Raw genomic sequence first — 26270 nt, forward strand, 5'->3', positions numbered from 1 at the left:
CAGAGATATTTTAGCACACTTGTCTAAAAATTGAGAGCTCAATCATACAAAATTTGGAAAAGATAACATTTGAGCTAATGGACTTATATATAATTACATATCCTATGATTATGGTGTGTACAATGTGACAGGTACTGTTTTAAGTGGCTTACAGCTGCTTATTAAAGAATTAAAGAGTACACATTCTAGAAAGAATATCTGGAATATTTGTAAAAGTGATCATGTACTAGGTCATAAAGCAAGTCTCAACAAATAATGAAAGTTCAATAGCTACAGATCTAACCATATGCAGTAAAAGGACCACAACGAGTAAGATGGCATGTTGCCTAACAAAGGCCAGAAGAGGCAGGGAGGGATAGGAGACAGGTAAAGCGAAGAAGTTTTACCTTACCTAAAATGCTTTATTTGAGAAAAAGGAAGGAAGGAAATAAATAAATTCTCTTACATGGTCCAGAAAAAATAATCTGCATATGTAATATAGAGAGACAGGATAAGTAAATGCGGTAAAATATTAACACTTGGGAAACTGAAGGGTGTATGGGAACTCTTTGTAATACATTATCAATTTTCTAAAAGTCTGAAGATAAGTTGAAAAATGTTAAAACATATCAATTATAGCAATCTCAATTTATGGGTAAATGAGTGTTGCATTATTTTCTTTACACTTGAAATATTTCATAATTAAAAAAGAAAAAACTTAAATCAAGAACAGCAAATCATTTGTAAGAGGAATCCCCCAGTGTCAGAAGAGAAGAGGCTGTCATTCACCCACACAGGCTGCTTTCCAGTAAACTGAAAACAAGTTGCTTTCGGGGGCTCTGTCAGCAGAAGGGGCCAAGGGCTTAGTCTCCACTTGGCCCAGCAGCCCGTGGCCAGGTTCAGGAAACCGCCACCCAATGCCTGGGCCCTGACTCCACATCTTGGTTATCTACATTTGGCAGTTTTTCTGTGACAGAATGAATAGATTGATAAATACCAAAACACATGTAACAGGGAGAGGAACTGAGTGAAAAAGATGAAGGGATTAAGAAGTACAAATTAGCAGTTACAAAATAGTCACAGGGATGTAAAGTACAGCGTAGGGAATGTAGTTAATAATATTGTACTACGTATGGTGTCACATGGGCAGTAGACTTATTGGGTGGATCACTCTGTAAGTTATACAAAAGTCTAATCACTATGCTGTATATCTGAAACTAATAAAATATTGAATGCTAACTGTAATTGAAAAAAATTTTTAGTTAAAAAAGCACATTAAATTGTTCACCCATTATTCAGTTTCTGTGCATGTATGCTAATGTCATTCGGTATTTATAGGATGCTCACTGTAAACAGACCACTCCTCTGGATGCACTAGAAAAGTATAAAAATAAATACAAGACATGGCTAACTGCTCATCCAAACCCACAATCTGAGAGAGAAAGGAGAGGCAGAGAAAGTGTGCCAGAGTTTATATAGTTCACTTTTATTTTTGCTGCCTCATCTCATTTTCATACCAATTCTATGACATAGACTTCATTATTCTTTCATAGATGAAGCCCAGAGAAGTTATTCACTAGGCCAAAATTACACAACTACTAAGTGACAAAGCTAGAAATTTACCTCAGGTCTGTCTGACTCCAAAGTCCATGCTCTTTCCACATTGCCATGACTATAAAAGTCACAAAAACAAACACCATAAAATCCCACTTACTCAACATTCTTGGGAATGAATTATGCTGGACAGATGAGTGAAAGGCCATTCTCTAGGAAATACTGTTCAAAATCCTCTAAAGGTAGAGCACAGAATACCTCAAAAACCTCTGGGGAAAAGGCTTTTTTCCTCCTTGCATTTCTTTTCCCTTGTAAGCTTTTGGCATTTGAAGCCCAGCACACCTGTGTCTGACTGACGTGTTCTTCCTGAAAGCTCCACAGATTCCTTTTGCCTTTTTGCTCCTTCAAAGTACAAATCAAATAGACTGAGAACTCAGAAGTAATTTTAGGACAGACTAGGGAAAATAAAACAGAAAATGTTAATGGAAAATACATCAGCATAAAAACAGTTAAATGTCCAAAGCACGGTTTTCTGATACTAGAGGGACACGTGACCGGTCCTGAATGTTAAAACACTGCCCCCTTGGTCCTAAAGGGTGGTGTGATTCTGCAGGCCTGTTTTTCATTTCATTCCACAGTATCTTGTTATCTCCTGGCCAGGTGGCTTTCAGTATTTATCTTGTTCTTCATCCTTGAAATGAGTCTAATAACTCTACTACTTCCATATGTAACCTCCTTGAATATTAGATTCCTCATCTGCTAAAAAGGTAATGATGAAAATATTTAACTCTGAGATCTAATTGGGAGACCATGTGAGTAAATGGCATAGTAAGCACTCATGTTATTTTTCTTGTCTCCCTGTCTCTGCACCCATCATCACCATCATCACCACCACCACCACCACCACCACCACCATCATCCTGACAATTGCAGGTAATGATTGAATACTTACTATGTCCCAGGCACTGTTCCAAGTACTTTATGTGTATTAACTAATTTATTCCTCACCACAATCTTATGAGGTAAGTGCAATGAATGACCACCTTAATTTTATGAAGACACTGAGGCACCAACAAGACAAATTACCCAAATTTAAAAGCTGGGACATGATCTAGCCAGTCAGTCTCCAGAACTAGTGCTTCTAACCACCATGCTACACCACCTATGAAATATATTCTGTGTCGAAAGTTAGCCATCCAGATCTATACATCTCCACCCAGTTTGCTTTTCTGGTCTGTCTCCACCCTCAACCAGTGCCTATAAAGTTGACATCAGAGCAAAAAGAGATAGAATTGATGAACATAAAACAGAGCCCACAAGGGCTGGATGTCCAATCATATACAGAGATACATTTTATGATTAAAGGTGAAGGTACTTTATAATCTTCAGTACTGTTTAAATTCTTAGAGCAAGGACTTAACACTTCCAAAATGAAATTTTAAAATGTATAGAGGTAGATTCATTTGTGGGGGGAGGGAATATGAAGCATCTATAACTTTGGAAAGGGAGAAGTGATTGCATATAGGATGTTTATTTAATGTCAGTTAAATGGTATTAAAACAATAACTTAGTAAAAATAAACATTTTCCTATACCACTAGGACAGGGATTAAGAACAAGGACTAAGAGCAGACATGGGCTGAATTATAGCAATACTACTTTATTAGCCACTGGAACTTAACTTCTCTGCTTTCTCATTTATAAATGGGAATAATAATGCATATCATCTATATATGATAGATTATTGTTAGGCTTAAAATAAGACAATATAATTAAGGTGCTTAGTATATTTTTTTTACCTCACTGAAAGCGGTGATGATGGTCACTGAAGTGTATACTGTCTTATGGCTGTATAGGATTCATTTGATCAGTCCCATACTGTTAAACATCTGGTTCATTTTCAATACTATAAATATCCAAAATGTTTCCATACATTTTTGGTTATTTCTTTAGGGTTAAATTCTAGTTGTTCTGGTGGACTAAAAATAACATTATAAACTGGTGATACATATTGTCAAATTATTGACCAATAGATAGTTTTACCATCTTAATCTTCCCTATATTGAAAGTATTTAGTCAACTCCTGACAATAATGGATATTATTATAAAGAAATATGCTAACTTTATGGGCCCCAAAAGACCTCATGTTGTTATTTTACTTATTAGATGTTTCAATTTCTTTATATTATAAAGTTCTTTGGTCCCATACATTAAAATATGAGATTGGAAGAAAACAGAAAAATAATTGGAATAAACATTTTAATGTAGCATATTACAGATGTGGCATTTCAAGTCATTTATGAGGGAATGATTTTCTTCCAATGGCTTCCAAAGTACCCCCTGGAGCTTCTCTGTGCAGAGACCAGGAATGAGGGCAGGGGATGCTGGCAGGTTGAGGTAACTCTTATCTTGACCGATTTCAACTGCGTTTATCTATTTCACGTACTGAACTTACAGGTAAGTTGATCTGAAAGGTTCTGAACCTGGAAATAAAACCAAAACTACATTTAAAGCAAGGTTCTTGGACAAATGGTATTTTGCCATATTAATAGTTAAATATCTCCCTCACATCATATACAAAAATATAACAGCTGGATTAAAACATTAAATGGAAAACACCTCTATAAACTACCAAATAATATGGGCAAACATTAATTCCTTTTTAAGCACACTGATAAAACTAGAGACCATGATAGATACTATTTGTCTGAGTTGGTTTTTCTTAAAATGTGTGCCTCTAACACAGATTCAAAATGTTTCTGCAGCCAAAGTGTGGAAGAGCTACATACGAACAATAGTACTAGGGATAGCTTAAGGCACTAAACACCCTCATTACGTCTGTCAGCTTCCCCAGATTACCCCCAAATACACAGTCTAAGTAAAACAGTGTGACAAACAAACAAATGTAACTGAAGGACATATCCCAGTATCTTTTCTGCAAGCAGACAGACTCCTAACACTAAGACTCTGTCAGACATTCTGAAGCCATCACTGCTGCTCTTTGGAAAGAGCCACAATGTCACTAGCACAAAAGGTTTGTAGGTCTAAACTCAAGTTTGTCACTTCCTAAACTTATTTGACTGTTGGACCTGTCTCTCAACATACCTATTAATATCCATAGAATTCATGGAGCACAACTTTGCAAATTCCAGGGTACATATAACTAGTATTTGAATGGGAAAATGGCCAGTGAGAGGAGTTTTTGTGAAAGGTGTACTGTCCGTTTATTGCTGTTTTTACCAATGGTCAACTTCAGGCCCTTTCTGATGAGATGTGCTGACACCTAGTACCGACGCTTTCATTTAGCACACACACTTCATTTCCTATGATAATATATTGCTACCCACTTAAATAAAAACCCCTCCTTGCAGACTGCCCTGGATTTAAATTTTTGTATATCATCATGATGTACTTGTATCTTGCAATACCATGAAAGGTACACATAAATGATTGACAGGGCTAAAAATGTATGCTCTGCTTTCACCAATTAAAATATGTCTTAAGAAACTATACATATGGAAAATGTGCCAGGTATAACTTGTTCTGACTTTTTATGTCGTACTCATGAAAGGAACTGAATTAGACTCTTTTTGAGATAGAGCTAGAACATCCAGAAAGACAGATTACGCCATTCTACAGAAACTCAAACTTGTAAAGATACAACAGCTTTTGGTGAATTCTTCAATTTTATTTTCTTTCACCCCAAAAGTAACCCTTGGGTTCTAAATTAAGGGAAAAGAAAAAGAAGAGGCAAAAGTAATAAAACTGCAGTAATAAGTATTCTCTTCCTCCAAGATAGTGGTTATTTGGTCCAGCCATTTAAAATTAATGTTAATTTGAATTGTAAAATGTTAGGTTTATGAGCAGTAAGATTTAACTTCTGATCTATATTAAATGTGTCTCTGTATGTTTAATAATGTCAATGCAAATGATAACCTGTTTGAATATGCTGTATTAATAACTTCCAGGTTTTTTTGCTACTAGTTCTTGATAATCGGGTCTTATATTTTAGTAAAAATTCTGGTGCTCTAAAATCCCAGAATACTGATTTTAATTATCACTTGATAACTCTGTCAAGTAGTCTTATTCACCATAAGATAGGATTAGTATTACCTTGCTCTATGTGGCTCAGTTGGTTGGATGTCATCCTGTAAAGTCAAAGTCATAGGTTCAACCCAGAAAGGTGTGGGTGTTTGGTGTCTTGCCCATAGTAGGAAACTGATCGATGTTTCTCTACCTTTCTTTCTCCCTCCCATCCCTTCTCACTAAACATAAATAAAACCTTTTAAAAAAACAAGTAAAATATTTTTTAAAAGGGTACTTTTGAGTACTTGAAATCTGAATTATATAGTACCTACTCTAATTATTGCTGAGAACCAAAAAAATAATTACTGAGTATTAGTAGTTCTCTTACAGCTACTAAGTGGTTGTGAGTATAAGCATATGTATGCATGTGAATACTGTGCAATTTCTGTTTCTAACTGGATGTGGCACTGAAGTGCTGGTTCTTTTGAATCTGGCATGTCAAGGCTACTTTGTAACATGTGATGACTCAATATTCTACCAAAATTACAGTGAAATCTTTATCCATGCATTGTGTTGATGTACTTTAGCTTTCATTTGATACAAGCAAAATCCTAAACCCAATGTAAATTCATGCACTCAAAACTTCATGTTTTAAGGTGTTCATCTGGAAAATCATAAATAATATCATTGTTTTAAATTAGTATCAAAATAACATCACACATTTTAATTTTGCTGGGAATTTGTGGATTTTCTATAAACTCAGGCTGACAAACACTGCCATGGATGAGAGTCATTCATTCATTCACTCATTTAACAACATTTATTGAGGCTACTATGTGCCTGGCACAGAGAATCCAACAATCAACAAACTCCCTGCCCTGATGAACAGCCTTACAGTCTAATGGGGAAGGAGGACAATAGACAAGTAGTCATGCAATCTGAGATAGTAATTAGTGCTACAAAGAAAGTGAGCAGGATTAGGGTAAAGAGAGTTTTGAAAGGACTGAGGTACTGTTTTAAAAAGGCTGGAAGGAATGGCATCACTGTCTGACATCTGAGCAGACACCAAAATGAATACTTGGGGAAGAGTTTTCCAAGCAGCAGAAGAACAAGTTCAAATGCCTTGAAACAAGAATGTACTTGGAGTGTTTGAGGATCAATCAGGAGGCCAGTGTGGCTGAAGGACAGTCAGAAAATAATGTCAGAAAAGTAGTCGGCGCCAGGTCACACAGAGATGGTAACGTACTCATGATTTTGGTGATTATAAGAAAAAAAAATGGAATGGCAGAAGGCATGCTTTAGATATACATGAGGTGAAACTACTGTCTCTAAAACTCAACTTTTTTCTTTCACTTTGTAAAATCACCTTTATTTACATATAATTTACCTACATCAAACACACCCGCTTTAAGAGTGCAGGATGAGTTTTAGGAAACATATATATCCATGTCACCATCACTATAATCAAGATAAAGAAAATTTCCACCATCCCCAAAAGTTCCTGTTTCCTTTTGCAGTCAGTCCCCATCCACTAATGCCCTATCAGAGCCAGGACTCACATCATTCATTTTAATAATGTGGACTTTGAGGACTCAGATCTGTGCTAATATGGTAGCCTTTATCCTCACGTGGCTACTTAAATTTAAATACAATATACAGTTCAGTTTCTCAGTTGCACCAGCCACATTTCAAGTGCCTAACAGCCACATGTGGCTAGTGGCTATCATATTGGACAGGACATGTATAGGATCTTACATCAGTGCAGACAGTTCTATTGGGCAATGCTCACGTGCTACCCTGGTAGAATTTGACCTTCACTACATGGAGTTGGGCCAAGCAGCATCAAAACTAAGTAGGCCATACAAAGTCACATTACCTAGCTTTATGTTACTGTGTTTATTACACTTATCACTAAGTAATTAATTAAGCTTATGGGTGTGGAAGGAGGAGGAGTGTTCACTGACATAGCATTAGAATGGCAACAGTAATTATGGAGTTGTTCAGTACATGGAAATTCTTCCTCCATTATTCAGTTTAATGAATATCCAAGTTTTTTTTCTTTAGGGAAATGGTAATTTCCTTTATAAGGCACAATTTTAAGTAAAATTAAACCTCAAAATTGTAGTCTTACTAAATCTGTTTCTGTTTTTTTTGGAAGGGGAGTTCTCAAGCAAACATGCTAAAGTATTAACAGTTGTTAAACCAAGTAGTGGGGGCATGAATATTTCAAATATTATTTTGTTGTACACTTTGAATGTTTGAAATATATTACAGACATATCTGAGAGATACTGTGGGTTCACTTCCAAACCATTACAATAAAGCAAATATTTCAATAAAGCAAGTCAAATGAATTGTTTGGTTTCCCAGTGCATATAAGTTATGTTTATAATATACTATTGTTTGTAAGTATGCAGTGGTATTAGATCTAAAAACATACATACCTTAATTTAAAAATACTTTATTGCTAAAAAATGCTAAGCATTATCTGAGCCTTCAGTGAGTTAGATTCTTGTTGCTGGTGGAGGGTCTTGCCTCAAAGTTGATGGCTGCTGACTGATCAATGTTGAACGTTGGAGTGGTTGTGGAAATTTCTTAAAAGACAACAGTGAAATATGCTGCACTGACTCCTCCTTTCATAGATGATTTCTCTGTAGCATGCAATGCTGTTTGGTAGCACTTTACCCACAGGAAAACCTCTTTCAAAACTGGAGTCAGTCCTCTCAAATAATGCTGCTGCTTTATCAACAAAGTTATGCAATATTACAAATCCTTTGTTTGTCATTTCAACAATCTTCACAGCATCTTCACCAGGAATGGACACAGAGACACAAAGTGAGCAAATGCTGTTAGAGAATGGAGCCAGAAATTCACTCTGATGCAGGGTTGCCACAAACCTTCAATTTGTAAAAATGCAGTATCTGGGAAACACAATAAAACGAAATGCAAGAAAACAAGGAATGCCTCTGAAAGAAAGAAAAAGCAGGCTTTCAAATGCTGGACAAAAATATTTAAGTTATCAAGATTGTTCATGATGTGATTAAACAATATAGGTTAAAACTAGTATACACTATAGTATAGCCTAAGAATCAGTATAGCATAATAGTTAAGCATACAGGCTCTGGGGCCAGACTGCCCAGATTTTAATATTAATTATGCTACTTACCAGCAGTGAAACACTGAGCAAGTTACTTAACCCCACTGTGCATCAGTTTTATCGTCTGTAAAATAAGAATGATGATAATATTACCAGGCTCATAGGGATATTATAAGGATTAAGTAAATATATGTAAAGACCCTGGTACATAGTAGATGCCCAAATAAGTGTCAATAGCTGTGATGATTATGATATAACTTTGGGTTTTTAAACTACACTTTTTTAGAAAAAAAGAAACTAAAAAAATCTATAAAAAATTAAAAACTATAACCTCTAATTGATAACGGACTAATTTAATTTTCTAAACATTCTACATCAAGCAATTCCTTTTGTACTTAAAACAACAGAAACACAGAAGGAAAACCTTGGCTTAAGCCCTTCTCCCGAAGTGCCCTACGGTCTGATAAGCAGTGATTTTCAAAGTGTAACTTGGACCAACACCAGCAGTACAAGAAAACTTGTTAGAAAAACAAATTCTCAGGCTTCACTCCAAAAGCACTCAATCTGGGGTGGAACCCAGCAACTGATTTTAGCTTTACATTTGATTTTGATGCTTACTAAAGTTTGAGAACTACCATGTTAAGTCATAACTTCTACTTTGTACAATACTTGACCTCTCTCATCTTTATATAATAATAAATACTTCCAATCTTTCTTCTTCAAATACTCTCTATAATCTTGTTTATAAAATTCCTCTTTCCAACCCTTGCATATAAGTTCTCCATGATACCAATACTTTAGAGAAAAGCTCTTCTCTGTCCCCAGTTACTGCCTGATATAGAAAGCACAAATGCTTTTTGGAGTCAGGCAAGTCATTTGTGTCAAGGGGGCCTGGTGTACAACCTTAAAGAGTAAGGTGCTGGCCACTGCCCAAAGATGTTCACATTAAAAAAAAAAGTTAAACTGCCAATGGCCAAACAAAAATGCATGTAAACCAAATTTAGATATTGGCCAACAGTTTACACTCACTTTTTTGGCTAATTCTGTCTCAAATCACTAAGCAGTTGTGAGGTAATGGAAAGAGTGAGAACTGAACATGGAAGAAAATCTTGATCTGAAGCCCAGTTCTGCTTCTTGCTCGCTGGGTGGTAGTAATGACAATAAAGTTAACCTTTCAGTGTTACATCTTCTCATCTGCATAAAGACAATGCTATCTCACTGGATTGTTTTAAAGATTAAGATAATATACTTATAGCCCTGGCTGGTGTAGCTCAGTGGATTGAGCTTGGGCCTGTGAACCAGAAGATCTCATCAGGGCACATGCCTGGGTTGCAGGCCAGTTCCCAGCAGGGCATGCACAAGAGGCAACCATACATTGATATTTCTCTCCCTCTCTCCTTCCCTTCCCTTCTGTAAATTTTTAAAAATTTAAAAAAGATAGTATACTTATAAAAGCCCTCAATACATTTTCATAGGATTTCTGATATTTATTTGCCTGTATTGTTTTAAATGATAATATGCTTTATTCTACTTGGATTTATGAACAGTTTAGATCAGGTTATTTCTTCTATTAGACTGTGAGCTCCTTTAGGATACAGATGGCCTTTTGCTTCCCCTTAAGTTCCTATAACGTCTACTGCAGTAATTAAGTCTCTCCACTCTAAGTTTCAACAAAAGCTTGCCACCAGACATCTGACTGGCAGGGGTAGAGATCTGGAGTAACACAGTCAACTCTTAATACAGATGTATATTTCTGTAGGGGAAAGACTGTATCTGACTTTAAACAATCCCCAATATGAAAGAGAAAAAACAATGATGATTTTTTTCTGTTGTGAAGTGGATACCTTTCGTTTTTATTTTAAATAGATGCCCTTGACTTTACACTTACCAGGTTTGCTAAAAGCCATCCAGGAAGTTGAGAAGCACCATACTAGAAATTCTGGAAAAAATGTGAATTTCAGTTTTAACTAAATTTTTGCCATTCAGATGCAAGTGATGCTAGGGTAATTAATGGTGGTAGAAGAGTTATGTATCAGAGCAGCTGACATGAGGTGCCCAGCTCATTTTTCCCATCTGGAATACTGAGACAAGAAAAAGGACTATTACATAATCCACAAAGACCTTATGAAAGTTACTAGGCAATTAAGATCATGGAATTTTGGAGGAAGAAGAATGAAGCATGTTTACCTCATGTAAGTAGATTAGAAGCTTTCAGCATTCCTATGGCCTTCTAAGAAACAGTATGTCATATTTTGCCCTAACGAAATTTCTTTGTCTTACTATATAGGCATATATGCCTTCTAAGTGCATGTAAGAATTGGCAAGTTGAATTTAGCGCGGTTAATATCATTGTCCATTTCTTACTCTCTGAACTTTGGCTGCATCTACAGATTCATTAACTAAGTGACTTTCAGGTTAAATAATGTAATTTAATTCCAGAATTGCTTGAAAACTTACCTCCTCTCTTGTCCCTCATTAACTATGCTTTATACCAGGGTATTTTTATTTTTTCTTTCAAAAGTATAATTCATAAAAGTAGAAGAACTACAGTAACAAATGGGTTTAAATATTAAACTTAGTGTGGGAAGAATGTTTCTAACTAATCACAGTTCCATGTAGGGAAATGAGCACTAGATCCACAGAGTGGACTGTGGTAGGCAGGGCAGAGAAAGGCTGACCGTTTCTTCAGGAGGGTGGGATCTGGTTATTCTGTCAAAGTACGATTCAGAATGACATATTCAAGTGTGATTTAAAAAATCTATTTCATTGTTCATATGTATCACCAATCAGGAAAATTTGTCTTGGTGAGGTTAAGACATAAAAGTGCCTGCCTGACAGTGTTAGAGCTGCATACTGCCATCAGCTTCCACATGCTCCAAGGCTTTCATAATTCGATTCTTTGAATTCCGTATGAGAAAAATAAAATCTCACTGCAGGCGTAACTTCTCAGTCATGGAAGAAAATTTCCATTTAAAGGGCATATCCAATTACTCAACTTCTAAACACTCAATTAAAAATCAATTACAAGACCCAGCTATTGTCAAAACACATATAAACAACGTTTCCTGCATAAATTATCCTCTTCAAGGTAAGTACCATTATCTTACCTTGTTTGAAGGTAACATCATTTTTGCCTGGGTAAAGTAGGAGTGGGCAAGAAAATAACCTTTGAAGGATTTCTCTTCCAAACATAATTCTTTTGAAGAAAATTACAGACAATAATTAGGCAAAACTCAGTACTAAAACTCTTTAGGAGTATCTATCTTACAGATGGTTCCTTTCAAGCATCAAATTCTACAAAAAACATAACCAGGTAAACAGTTCCCTTGGCAGCTACAGATGACACAAAAGACCTTATGGACTGCAATGATGTTATCTATTTTGTGCCAAGTGTTTCAGAAATTTCAGGAAGTTCACTTATCTAAGGTATTTTTAAAAATATATTTTATTGATTATGCTATTACAGTTGTCCCATTTCCCCCCCTTTATCCCTCTGCCTCCCACCCACATTCCCAGCTCCCTTTAGGTCTTGTCCATGGGTGGTACATAAGGTTTTGAAAGCAAGAATTTCCAGAATGATAAGTGAAAGGGACTGACTGTACAGTAATTTAAATAATACTAGCTTTTAATTAACATATGAGTGTGTTTTGCCTGAAAAGGTAATTTCCTAGCACACAAGAAATAAAATAAAGCTTTCACCTTCTTACGGGGTAAGTGTTCTTATAACCCCTCAAGTCACTAAGAGGAGACCCTGAGGCGTAACAAAAGATCTAACCTTAACAGTTCTTTTTTACTTTTGTAGAGAAAGTACTGTAAAAAGCATTCTTTTTCTCTGAGATACACTGGTGATTTGACCTTGGACAAGTCATTTAATTCTTTCTAGTCTTTTTTCTGTAAATGGAGTCAACTATACACCTGGTAAAGGTATCACAGGACTGGTGTGAGGATCGCATGATATATGCTAACATATTAAGCACATTATGTGGTTGGAAAGAAGCCACATACTAAACTTGACAAGCTCAAGGGAGGCCTGCGTGGCGGGTCTTACAAACCCAGAGATCAAAGTAACCACAGAGGGTGGTCAGAATGTAAAAATTCCTAAGAGATGGTGTGTCTCTTCTTACTTCCAATCTCAGAGATTTTCACCAAGGAACTGCACATAACCTTCCTTGCATCTCTTCTTTTGATTTTAATGTTAAGATGAGCTGCAAAACTACTATTCCCTGGAACACTTTTCAATTCGTTGAGATTTTGTTTCCTAGCAATTGTGTCAATTTGGCTCAAATTCTTGTAAGACTTTTTCTTAGGCTAGATGTTCTTTATCAACAACTTAAAACAGTAACCAGAAATTAGCTATTATTTTATTAATACTGGCTTAACCTTTCCTGCTTATGTCCTTGTCTGTAAAATGGGTACATATCTAGGTTTGTACCTATCCAGTTACCTACTGACTGTGAACTTGGGCAAGTCATTTCCTTTCTGAATATATTCCCTAACAAGATTATATAGAGCAAAATGATACCGTGTATGGAAACGCTATATTAAGAACTTAATGACGGCTGTTATGCGAGGAAAGGAGGTATTATTTGTAGTACTGTAAACTGCTGAGACGTACAGGCAAGGAGGAAACAAATGGCGCGTTAACGACACGAAGTAGTGAAAAAAGGCAGAAAATTGAGCTTGGGCGCCTCAGTGATTTGAACTAGCGGGAAGAATGAGAATTAAAGTGTGGCGGCGCGTGGGGCGGGAGGAAAGACTTTAAGAATCACTCCGAGAATCAATTCCCTCATTTTCCCCTTTTTCTATTATGACCGCTAGCCTAAGAAAGACCATTTCACTCAACTTCCCCGCCCGCCATATCACTGGCCATTTATTTACCGTACCTTCTTCACCGGGACGGAGCCTTTCATCTCCCTCCCCTCCTTCTAGAGAAGTCATGAACTCCAAACCTCTATTTCCGATCACCATCCCCTTTAACTCTCCTTTTACCAAACAAGCTTCCCAGTATCCTCCCCTCCGCCTAAGAAGGAAGTGAAGCTGGACGCACCGCAGTGCATCCTAGGAGAGGTGGTCTTTCACATTCTTTTGCCTGGGTCCCCAAGTGGGGAATGAGGTAAAACCGATCCATATTAAACTACAATTCCCGGCAGGCAAAGTGAGTGACTAGTTTCACGTCAGGCCCGTTTCCTACCAACTTCCTCTTCCTCCTCTCGGCGGCGGCTGAACCTCCAGACCTCACGGTACATGTAGTTCTTGCAGGACTTAAAATCCTAGCATTTGATGGCCAAGAAAGAGGCTGGAAGACTCTAATTCCCAGAGGGAAGAGCGGAAGCTGCGCCTGCGCAATCTCACTGAGGGCGTGTATGTCTGTGTGTGTCTTGAGCGAGAGAGCGAGAGTGAGTGAGTGTGAGTGCGGGGTAGGGTGGTGGCCGTTACGTTCGGGGCAACGGCTACGGCAGTGGAGAAGTAAGAAGAGAAACAACGTCTGGTGCTTCCGCCTTCGCTTAAGAGGAGGAGGAGCTAGTAGGGAAAGGAAAGTGAGTCGCCCTGGGCCTGGGCTAGACCGAGTTGAGCCGGTGGAGGTCTGGGGTATGAGCCATTGAGGGTCGCTTGGGACGCGGAGCGAGACACAAGACCCGAGCGCTATGTCTCAGCCGCCGCCGCCGCCTCCGCTGCCGCCGCCACCTCCTCCGCCTGAGGCTCCGCAGACTCCATCGTCTCTGACGGCAGCGGCGGCTGCTGCTCCAGGGGTGCTCTCCAAGCGGAGAGACCGGAGAATCCTCTCTGGGAGCTGCCCAGATCCGAAGTGCCAGGCGCGTCTGTTCTTCCCGGCCTCTGGTTCCGTCAGCATCGAGTGTACCGAGTGCGGACAGCGGCACGAGCAACAACAGCTGCTGGGGGTGGAGGAGGTGACCGACCCGGACGTAGTGCTACACAATCTGCTGCGGAACGCGCTGTTGGGGGTTACAGGAGCACCCAAGAAGACCACGGAACTGGTAAAGGTGATGGGCCTTTCCAACTACCACTGCAAATTGTTGTCGCCCATATTAGCTCGCTATGGAATGGACAAACAGACGGGCCGGGCTAAGCTTCTTCGGGACATGAACCAGGGCGAAGTGTTCGATTGCGCGTTACTGGGTGACCGCGCCTTCCTCATCGAACCAGAGCATGTTAACACCGTGGGCTATGGCAAGGACCGCTCCGGAAGCCTCCTATATTTGCATGACACTCTTGAGGACATCAAGCGGGCCAATAAAAGTCAGGAATGCCTCATTCCAGTGCATGTGGATGGGGATGGACATTGCCTGGTGCATGCTGTGTCCCGGGCTCTAGTAGGCCGGGAGCTCTTCTGGCATGCCTTGAGAGAGAATCTGAAACAGCACTTTCAGCAGCACCTGGCCAGATATCAAGCCCTGTTCCATGACTTCATTGATGCTGCTGAATGGGAAGACATTATCAATGAGTGTGACCCTATGTTTGTACCACCGGAGGGTGTTCCCTTGGGTCTGAGGAACATCCACATATTTGGCCTTGCCAATGTGTTACATCGCCCTATTATTCTGTTAGATTCTCTCAGTGGCATGAGAAGCTCCGGTGATTATTCAGCTACCTTTCTGCCTGGGCTCATCCCTGCAGAGAAGTGCACTGGGAAGGATGGTCATTTGAACAAACCAATCTGTATTGCATGGAGTAGCTCTGGTAGAAACCATTATATCCCCTTGGTAGGCATAAAGGGGGCTGCTTTGCCCAAACTGCCTATGAATTTGCTTCCTAAAGCATGGGGTGTGCCTCAGGACCTTATTAAAAAGTACATCAAACTTGAGGAGGATGGTGGTTGTGTTATTGGAGGAGACAGAAGTCTGCAGGATAAGTACTTGCTTAGGCTTGTTGCTGCTATGGAAGAAGTCTTTATGGACAAACACGGTATCCACCCTAGTTTGGTTGCTGATGTCCATCAGTATTTCTACAGGAGGACTGGGGTGATAGGAGTTCAGCCTGAAGAAGTGACAGCAGCTGCTAAAAAAGCAGTTATGGATAATCGTCTTCACAAATGTTTGCTCTGTGGTGCCCTTTCTGAACTTCACGTTCCTCCAGAGTGGTTGGCTCCAGGAGGGAAACTGTATAACCTGGCAAAAAGTACTCATGGACAGCTGAGACCTGACAAAAATTATAGCTTTCCCTTGAACAATTTGGTTTGCTCATATGATTCAGTGAAAGATGTTCTGGTACCAGACTATGGATTGAGTAACCTAACAGCTTGTAATTGGTGCCATGGCACGTCTGTGCGACGGGTCAGAGGAGATGGGTCTATTGTATATTTGGATGGGGACAGAACTAATTCTAGGTCCACTGGTGGCAAATGTGGTTGTGGATTCAAACATTTTTGGGATGGTAAGGAGTATGACAATCTACCAGAAGCTTTTCCTATTACTTTGGAATGGGGTGGCAGAGTGGTCAGAGAAACAGTTTATTGGTTCCAATATGAAAGTGATTCATCTTTGAATAGTAATGTTTACGATGTTGCAATGAAACTTGTTACCAAGCACTTTCCTGGTGAATTTGGGAGTGAAATTCTGGTTCAGAAAGTTGTCCACACTATATTGCATCAGACTGCCAAAAAGAATCCTGATGATTATACTCCTGTAAACATAGATGGTGCTCATGCACAAAGAGTTGGAGATGTACAAGGACAAGAGTCAGAGTCTCAGCTCCCAACTAAAATTATTCTCACTGGACAGAAAACAAAAACCTTGCACAAGGAAGAGTTAAACATGAGTAAAACTGAAAGAATTATTCAACAGAATATTACAGAACAAGCTTCTGTAATGCAGAAACGGAAAACAGAGAAGTTAAAACAAGAACAAAAAGGCCAGCCCAGGACTGTTTCTCCCAGTGCCATTCGTGATGGTCCATCTTCTGCACCTGCTACCCCGACCAAGTCTCTTTACTCACCAACAACTTCTAAAGAGAAGAAGATCCGAATAACAACTAATGATGGACGACAGTCCATGGTTACACTTAAGTCTTCAACAACATTTTTTGAACTTCAGGAAAGCATAGCCAGAGAATTCAACATTCCTCCATATTTACAGTGTATTCGATATGGCTTTCCACCTAAAGAATTAATGCCACCCCAGGCAGGAATGGAAAAGGAGCCAGTGCCTTTACAGCATGGTGACAGAATTACAATAGAGATTCTAAAAGGTAAAGCAGAAGGTGGTCAGTCTGCTGCAGCACACTCAGCCCATGCTGTGAAACAAGAAGAGATTGCTGCTACTGGTAAACTGTCATCTAAGGAACTTCAGGAGCAAGCTGACAAAGAAATGTACTCCTTGTGTCTTTTAGCAACATTAATGGGTAAGATCAATGATATTTCTTAACCTAATTGTGAATATAATATACTTTTCTGTTTTTGTGAAAAAACTGGTTATCATAAAAGTTATTTTAGCAGAAAATTATTTTCTTTAGCTTTTTGACACTTAGTGGCTAGAAGTTACTGTGATTCTCTACTGAGTAAATATTAAGAAAAGATAAGTGAGAAAGTGAAAGTAACCCCTTAACTATCACAAGATTATATATAACTTTTCTAAAAAATTCTTATTGAATTTATTGGGGTGGCATTGGTTGATAAAATTATATAGGTTTCAGGTAAACAGTTCTATAATACATCATCTCTTATGTGATATTGTGCGTTCACCCAAATAATGTATTCTTTTAAATAGGTTTGTAATGTATCTATTTAAAGCTTTTTTCATTCCCCCCTCTTTTGGCTCTATTGAGCCCGCCCACCTTTCTTTCCCTTTTTCATTTACTTTTAAATTTTATTTTCCTGCATGTCATATGATTTCAGGACTTCCTGTTTGATGAATTGCAGTTTCTGGTGTTTTTATTCCTACAGTGCTCCCATGTAATAGTCTTTCTCCTCCCATTTCCTGTTCTCCCTTTCCCAGCTCATCATATTTTTCTTATTTGTACATTAGGATTTCTGTTCAAGTAATATCCTTACTCAATGACTCTTTACCATCAATTGGAAAGAACTATTATAACTCATGAGAAACACGAAAAATAGGTAGTTATTAATGGAATTGGTTAAGAAGCATTTCTTTTTAGTAATTCAGCATAAATTAAAGGAAAATATATTATCAACAGAAAATGTAACTTAAAGCTGTAGATGAGTTGAGATATGATCCATTGGTGTACTTTTTACTTTTTTATTTGCTTAATTTATGTTTGTAAATCACTGTTAATGTGTTTTACATAGTAACATATTAAGGCTTAAAGTAAAATTTAGATATATTACATATAGAAGGGCTTTATTTTCACTGAGATTAGAGCTTTCAACTAGAAAAGTGATCTGAGTTTTGATTCAGTTTTCCAAGGGTACTAAATATCAGCGAATTGAGCCTTTAACTTCCAAAATGAAGATTATTTATTGTTGACTTGTTAAATTAGGGGGCCTACTAGTTAATAGGAATTTTAAAAGCCCTGTAAAAGTTTGTTACTTGATATTGCTGATTTTATTTTGGCAGACATAGTCATTGAATGGGGGAATATGTGAGGAAATGTAGTAGGCACTTTATGTATTTTCTGTCACAGAGTTTTTAGTTCTTAGAGACTGCATGGAATAGAGGAAATATTGTGTGATTTTTAGAGTCTGAAAGACCTAGAGTTTCCATCTTGGCTCCACTACTTATTAACTTAGTGATTTCAAGTAAACTGCTTAGCTCCCAGTGCCTCCTCTACAAAATACCCCTTATGGTAGGGTAAAAGTATATTCATATTCCTTCTAGAACTCTAAAATTAATTGACATTAGAATGGATAAAATTAGATATATGCAGAAGGCACTTTAAAAAACACACAATCTCCTGGGTCAAAAATAGGAAAGAGAAGGTCTTGCTAATTAGGAGATGAACTCTTGAAAACGTGGCTCACATGAGAACTAACCTTGGATGCTCAGCACCTATTATAGTTCCCAGCCCATCACAGGCACTTTGAAATGTTTTTGATTGAATTAAACAGATGACATTAACATATCTAAACAAAGGCTTTGCCAGCAGAAATGAAATGGATGGTCAGCATTGAACATTGAAAAAGTTGAAAAGCACAGTTATACACTCCTGTACAAGGGGAAAAAGATACATCATCTGTGGTTCACGAAAATTCTACTAACCATGAAGGTAGTCTCTTGAGGGGCAAGAATAGGTGGTCAGTCCCCACCATGGCCTCGCTGAAAGATCTGTATCCCTTTACTGAGTATATATTCATCAAACATTAATTCCAGGCACTTATTTAGCTTCCTGATATAAATGTTGATGTACAGTTAAGAGTGCAGGTAAGGATTGTATGGCATGGGTGAGGTTATGATCAGTAGTCTAAAAGTCCAGTCAGCATATATTTAATAACAAAATTAGTACAATATAATTCTGGTTTATAATTAGTAACTTTTTTATTTTTATTTGAGGTTTCTGAACGTGAATATTTGATTAACAGACTGTTGATTGCAATGAGTTTACCAAGATAATACCTTGCTGTTATGGTCCCTTCCATCTTCACTTCTAACATTTACGCTGCTGCCCTTACAAACCACAGATTTGTTTTCTCCTTCCGCTCCAGACACAAAATTTGAGCATAAAAAGAATGTTTTGCCTATTTTATAGTGGTAGCACTTGAGAGACTTTCTGCTTTAAAGTACTTAGGACAGTGCCTGGCTTGTATTAGTATCTCCACAAGTATTAGTTTTCTACCTCTAACTCTCTTATAACTGTACTGTAAAGATACTTTTAATAAAAAGTGGTGTTTGTAAGAATGTCAACTTGGGAACACTTATATACACACACCTTATGTAAAGAGTGCTGGGAAACTATTGATGTTTAGATTGGACTGAGCTGGAAAATGACAAGGCTTATTTAGAAAATTGGAAGTTTCAACATGCAGAAATTATTTTGTGAATTATCAAATGTGACCTAAACTACTGATATTATTTCAAAAAATAGCTTATTAAGCTTTATGCTGTTCAAATAGCTAGCTCCTTCTCATCTAGGTTTAGGCTTTAATACCAGCTCTTTAAGAGAGGCTTCTCCTCCTGGTCACCTTATCTAATAAAGAGTTTAAGAAACCTTTGCTAACCACTCTTAAGCAAGTACCCTGTATTATTTGTATACGCTTCATTTCTGTCATAGGATCTATTGCAGTTTTTCATTATCTTATTTGTTCATTTACTTATTCACATACACCTCACCCACTGTATTATGAACACCACAAAAGCAATGACAGTAGCCTGTTTTACTTACCTATGAAACCCTATCACCTAGTACAGGGCCTGACACTCAATAGGTGGAATGAAAATGCTTGCTGAATGAGTTAATGCAGATTATTTCAGCAAAATGAATTTCTGCTATGAGTTAGAGATACAAAGATGAAGAGACACTCGTTGACTTCCATAAATTTACCTGTAGGATTCCAACTGAGGGCTTCCTATACTTGCATAGCTTTCATTTTCATTATATAGCTTTTATATCTTCATTAAATAGACTGGATGCTTGATAGTCAGGGACATGTGCTTTTTCTTTCATTTTCATTATATAGCTTTTACATCTTCATCAAATAGGCTGGATACTTGATAGTCAGGGACATGTGCTTTTTCTTTCATTTTCATATATAGCTTTTATATTTTCATTAAATAGGCTGGCTGCTTGGTAGTCAGGGACATGTGCTTTTCCTTTCATTATTTTTAAGCAGAATATTTATTAAATAGAATTTATATTATTTACTTATATCAGCAAACCTGAAGTAAGTACATGAATCTTTGCTCAGTATAATAAACAATTCATGGAATTAGTCACTTGGAATCTTATGATGCTAGTTTTAAAATGAAATTATGTTTTCCCTGTAAATATTTCACATTTTAATTCACTTTATCCAGTCCACTTGGAGGTTATTGAACAATTTTTGCAGACTATAATATTACTTATATAGTATTGGACTGCCTTTAACCACTAGTATTACAAGATATTATTAAGTTTTCTTGTAGACGAGTTTTTTGTGCATTTTCTTTTGTGGTAGAGACGAGAGATGGTACATCACCACAAATACTAGGCTAACTTATTTTTTCTTAATATTGTATTCTACTAAGTTTCTAGTTAATTTTCTTTTTCAAGAAATAAGGACAGGTTTGTGAAAAACAGAATTTGTCATTTGGAATTGCTTTAAAGGAATTAGACTACTTGTGGTATTTATCCCATTCACTACAAAGTTTAGTGACCTTTTAGGAGTTGAGCAACTTATTTCATTTTTGTGTACTTTTTATTTTCCTGAAGAAAAAAACTATGAATTTTTTAAATGCATTTTTTTAAATCCTCACCTGAAATATATTTTATCGATTTTAGAGAGGAAAGGGGAGAGAGAGAGAGAGAGAGAGAAACATTGATGTGAGAGAGAAAACATCTATTGGGTACCTCCCATAAGTGCACCATTTCAGGGATCAAATCCCAGTCTTGTTGGTGCACTGGATGATGCTCCAACCAACCGAGCCACTTGGCTATGGCTAATAGACATTTTTAAAGTGCACAATATTTTGTAATTTCATAGTGTCCCTTGATGATATAACTGCCTTAAGATTTTCCAGATTTACAGTTCGGGTTCCAACACTTACATTTTAAATGACACTGGGTCTGAATATCATTATTGCATCTTGACTTTTTTTCTTCAAATATTGAATGGAGGATAGTTTCAACTCCAGATAGTAGTTAATGCATATAGTTATACTTTACATGCCATCCGATTGCCCTTTTAAATGATTTATAGACAGCTTATTTCTAATGGAGCAGTCATAAAGTTGATTAAAAAATGATGTGTATAGATGCATCTTAAGATCAAATGTGTATGTTATAAATGGTGATTTTATACTATCATATTTTGAGGATTAAGTTAAACATTGATTCTGTTCCTTTCATACTCAGCTACTTTGATAACTTTTATTTTCTTTCATATTTTTAAATTACAAGATATTTTTTATTTTTTCTCGAGTTTTTAAAAAGATTTTATTTATTTATTTTTAGAGAGAGGGGAAGGGAGGGAGAAAGATAGGGAGAGAAACATCAATGTGTGGTTGCTTCTCTCATACCCCTTTACTGGGGACCTGTCCCACAACCGAGGTATGTGCCCTGACTGGGACTCAAACAAGCCACCCTTTGGTTTGCAGGCTGTCACTCAATCCACTGAGCCACACAAGCCAGGGCTTGAGGTTTTTTTATTGTATTTTTTTTCCACTACCATTTAGTCCTTTTATACCCTGGCCTCTTTTCCTCCCCACCCACCGCAATCACCACACTTGTTGTCCATGAAGATACTATTTTTTAAAATTTAAAGAATTTGCCCTGGCTGGGTGTCTCAGTTAGTTGGAGTGTTGTCCCATACACCAAAGGGTTATGGACTCCATTCCCCACCAGGGCACATGCCTAGGTTGTGGGTTTGATTTCAAGTCAGCACCCATGGGAGGCAGCCAGTTGATGTTTCTCTCTCTGTCTCTCTCCCCATTTCTCTCCTTCTTCCTCTTCCTCTCCCTTCCTATCTCTCTGAAATCAATAAATGTATCTTCGGGTAAGGATTAAAAAAATTCAAACAACTCAAGTGTGTATAAAGTAAAATATAATAGTTTTTAACATTTACACTCCCCCGAGAATCATATTATCTCTGTGTTTGTACATTTACACACAGGTTTTTGTATATGTATGTTTATGATAAATACAGCTTTTAATTCTAATAATGACACTAAATGCTTTATGGGCTGTATACAATTAAAAGATTGAGTAAAGGAAACAGGCATGTCTTTTTTAGAAATGGTTCTGACTATTGATAAGGTAGATACATTTTTAGATGGAAGAAGGATCTGTAGGAAGTATAGAGAGATGACATTCTTTATTCAGCAAATGAATACCTTTAGGGTTCTTATGGAAATAGTACCATGTTCCTGGTTTAAATTTACATTTTGGGTCAGTTATTATATGGTCATAAATACTTGAGTTCAGAGCTAATTTTAGGTATTTTGGGGTGGGCCTTTAAAAATATATTTCATGTATATACTGTATTTTTAAATTGATTCACTGGCTTCATAAAACTAGAAATTTCAATTTACCTATTTAAATATATAAAGTTAGAAAATAGGAATGATGACCTTTGAAACTCACTTTTAACCCCATGATTATATTATTAGTAAAAGTTAGAAGAATACATTTTTTAAATGTTTTTATTTTAATATACTTTTTAAAATTAACAACTTGCTCCTGTTAAAAAGGAAAACCATCAGATTAAACCAGAAGAAAAACCATTCATAATATCAGTGCCATGTATAACTACTTTTCAGGTAGGAGAGCCGAAGGCTATTAGGAGGAAGGATTTAAGGAAGACAGGGTGTAAACAGAAGTTATCTATGTTGTTGTAGACTTTTTTAATATTTAAACACACACAGTAGGTGGACTTAAATATTTTACTGTTGTACTGTAAAGACATAGTTGAATTTTAAAGTAAAATTAGTTGGATACTAAAAATACATGAATGAATATAGTATTTGCTACATGCTTTACCAACTATTCCTATTCTATAAGAGTTTGCTTTCTAATGAAATTGTAGCAAAGTAATTCTACCCTTATTTTAAGATCTACTATCTTAGCAGCTTTCAAACACTCAGTATTATTATAGTCACCATACTGTATGTTACATTCCACGACTTACTTAGTTTATAACTGTAAAATTGTGTCTAAAATTTTTTACCTTTGTTTTTGCTATGATTTTGTTTTACTAGATTCATGAAGAGGACCAATGGTACCATTGGTTATATTTTATCCATAATGTTGAAGAACAGTTATCATTGTACTGCTTCAATTAAGGTTTTTCAGGACTTCTTTCAGCCCTATTGAAAGGAAAAACTTTATTTATACAATTCATTCATATATATTCATTCACCAAATGCTGAGTGCTACTGTCCAGCACTGTGCCAGGCCACTGACCTTTTCCTGACTCTGAAAAGCTTTTAGTCTATGCATTGAGTCATATGCATTGGAGCAGCATGGAGGGTTCCCACCTAAGCACCACTGAAAAATCCTAGAGGCACTGACACTAAAACCCTATTTATTTATTTATTTATTTATTTATTTCTTATTTATTTAAAATGTATTGGGTTAATTGGTTAATAATATGTAGGTTTCAGATGTACAACATGATAATTTGATATTTGTAGACTGTATTGTATGTTCACTAAAAGTCTAGTTTCCTTTTGTTACCATATATTTGACCCCCTTTACCCAATTCTACTCCCTACCCGCCTTTCATTCTGGTAACCACCATTCTGTTGTATGTGTCTATGAGTTTTGCTTTATTTGTTTGCTTCACTTTGTTTTATATTCCCCATATGAGTGAAGTCATGATTTTTGTCCCTTTCCATCTGACCTGTTTTACTTAGCATAATACCTGCAAGACCCATCCATGTTGTTGCAAATGGCAATAATTCCATGTGTCTGCGTACTTACACATATATTTATATATGTGAATACATAAGAAATGTCATTTTTCTTACAGTATTTAGGTGGCCAGTTCTGAGGAGTTCCCTAATCTGGTAACTGTTCAGATTTTTACCAAAAAAATTAAGTACACCCTGGCCAGTGTGGCTCAGTTGGTTGGAGCATTGTCCCCAAACTGAAAGGAGGTGGATTCATTTTCCAGTCAAGGCGCATGCCTTGGGTTACAGGTTTGTTCCCTGATTTTTGGTCCAGGGTCCAGGCAGGTAGAGGAGGCAGCGGGTTGATGCTTCTGTCTCACATCAATGTTTCTCTCTCTCCAAGCAAAGTGCTTTTGAACAGCAATGAAAAAATGTCCTTGGATAAACAAAATGAATAAGTACTACCATTATGCTATAGCCCCATCACTCCATATCACCTCCCTATATGTTATACCAGCTTTGCCTTGTGATTTCTAGGCTAATCTGTATTAAAACAAACCTGGGTTGAATATTTTTCTTTGTTGCTAATGCTGTATTTGTTTTTATCTTACAGGAGAAGATGTATGGTCTTATGCAAAGGGGCTCCCTCACATGTTCCAACAGGGTGGCGTATTCTACAATATTATGAAGAAAACCATGGGTATAGTTAATTTATTATTTTATTTTTAGATACTGTCTTCACTTCAGCTATTAAAAGATTAAGAAAGTTCAGATAGTATTCTAAAATGATTTCCAATGTGAATTTTAGTGTATGTTCTTTAGCAATCTAGCTAATTAAAAGGGATTATTATCCTGATACACTCATATTTTCTGTTATAATATTACTAAAAATCTCCTCTCACTTTCTTGCTCCTATTTTCTCATTTAAATTATGTATATGATTCTTAACAACTAAAGACAAATTGTGAAATTAGAATCAGATTTGGTTGTAATGCTGGTTAGTGACTATCCCAGAACCAGATAATATAGGTTTTTGTTGTGTTTTGGCTATAATTATTATGTATACCCCAGTGCTTTCTGGATTTTAGGAAACAGTTCATTTGACATTTAACAGCTTTCCACCTTGTATGTGCATTGTTTATAAAGGCATATGTGAGTGTATAACTGTATCTTTATAGTTTTAAGGTCTTTTTTTTTTTAAAGATTTTATTTATTTATCTTTAGAGGGGAAGGGAAGGAGAGAGGGAGAGAAATATCCACGTATGGTTGCCTGTTGTGTGTTCCCTGATGGGAACTGGCCTGCAACCCAGGCATGTGCCCTGACTGGGAATCAAACTGTGGTTGCTTGATTCCCAGGCCCAAGCTCAGTCCACTGAGCTACACCAGCCAGGGCTGTAGTTTTAAGGTCTTAAGAGAAAGGATGCCAGTGTGTGTATTTGGAAAGCACATGTTTTTTTCAAAAATTTAATGTGAATGCTTTCAACTTCAGACTTTATCACTCTGGCTTATCTCACTTCTTTACCTATGTGACCTCAGTAGACATTACATGCATAATGTCTATTTTATGGCTTTTATCTCTTCCTTACTTTTTCCACCACTGCTCCCCCCAGTTTGGCTATTGTAGAAATGTTCAATCATACATAAAAGTAACAAGAATAAAAGTATAATGAACTGGTATTTACCCACAGCCCAGCTTCAACAATTATTAGTACATTTCTACCCCCATATTAATTGGACTATTATAAAATAGATCTCACACATAATATATCATTTGTAAGAACTTCAATAGGAATCTTGTTTTTTCTTTTTATTATCACATTTTTAAAAGTATAACCAAATATCCAGTGTTTAGATTTCCTTGATTTTTGATTATCTCAAAAAAATTCTGTTTTTTAAAAAAATTAGGGACCAAAGAATGGCTTGTTTCCTCTCTCCCTCCCTTTCTTTCTAAGACAGGATTATTGAAGCATAATTGGCATGTAGTAAATTCACCCTTTTTGGGTATATAGGTACATAGATTTTGACAAATACAAACAGTCATGTAACCACCATCACAATCAAGGTAGAGAATATTTTCATTATTCCAAAAAGTTGCCTTATGTCCCTTTTAATTAATCCCTTGCCTTCACCCCTAGACCCTGGCAACCACTAATTTGGTTTTTGTCTCTATTATGTTTGCCTT

The 26270-nt window shown here is 36.9% G+C and overlaps 1 protein-coding gene and 1 long non-coding RNA gene across 3 annotated transcripts in view; one reads left to right on the forward strand and one right to left on the reverse strand.

Moving 5' to 3' along the window:
- Positions 1 to 3774: 3774 nt before the first annotated feature.
- On the reverse strand, positions 3775 to 13735 carry LOC119051939 (uncharacterized). 2 transcript variants are annotated; one of them, XR_008390768.1, is made up of 5 exons: positions 13538 to 13735; positions 10543 to 10593; positions 8724 to 8778; positions 8002 to 8478; positions 3775 to 4015 (listed from the first exon to the last, which is right to left on the reverse strand). It is a non-coding gene; the product is annotated as an uncharacterized LOC119051939 (long non-coding RNA). The 2 variants fall into 2 exon arrangements; XR_005083033.2 differs by having other exon boundaries at positions 8002 to 8523; positions 13538 to 13734.
- A 145-nt stretch (positions 13736 to 13880) lies between these two features.
- The window catches only part of VCPIP1 (valosin containing protein interacting protein 1), a 28238-nt gene continuing 15848 nt past the window's right edge, over positions 13881 to 26270 (forward strand). The window contains exons 1-2 of the mRNA XM_037148901.2: positions 13881 to 17012; positions 24702 to 24788. Of these exons, the coding sequence (XP_037004796.1) occupies positions 14300 to 17012; positions 24702 to 24788 (2800 nt within the window). The 5' untranslated portion in view covers positions 13881 to 14299. The remainder of the gene's footprint in view (positions 17013 to 24701; positions 24789 to 26270) is intronic.

The sequence above is a fragment of the Artibeus jamaicensis genome, unplaced genomic scaffold (assembly GCF_021234435.1).
Source record: "Artibeus jamaicensis isolate MK-2021 breed Jamaican fruit bat unplaced genomic scaffold, CSHL_Jam_final scaffold_916, whole genome shotgun sequence".
Taxonomy (NCBI): domain Eukaryota; kingdom Metazoa; phylum Chordata; class Mammalia; order Chiroptera; family Phyllostomidae; genus Artibeus; species Artibeus jamaicensis.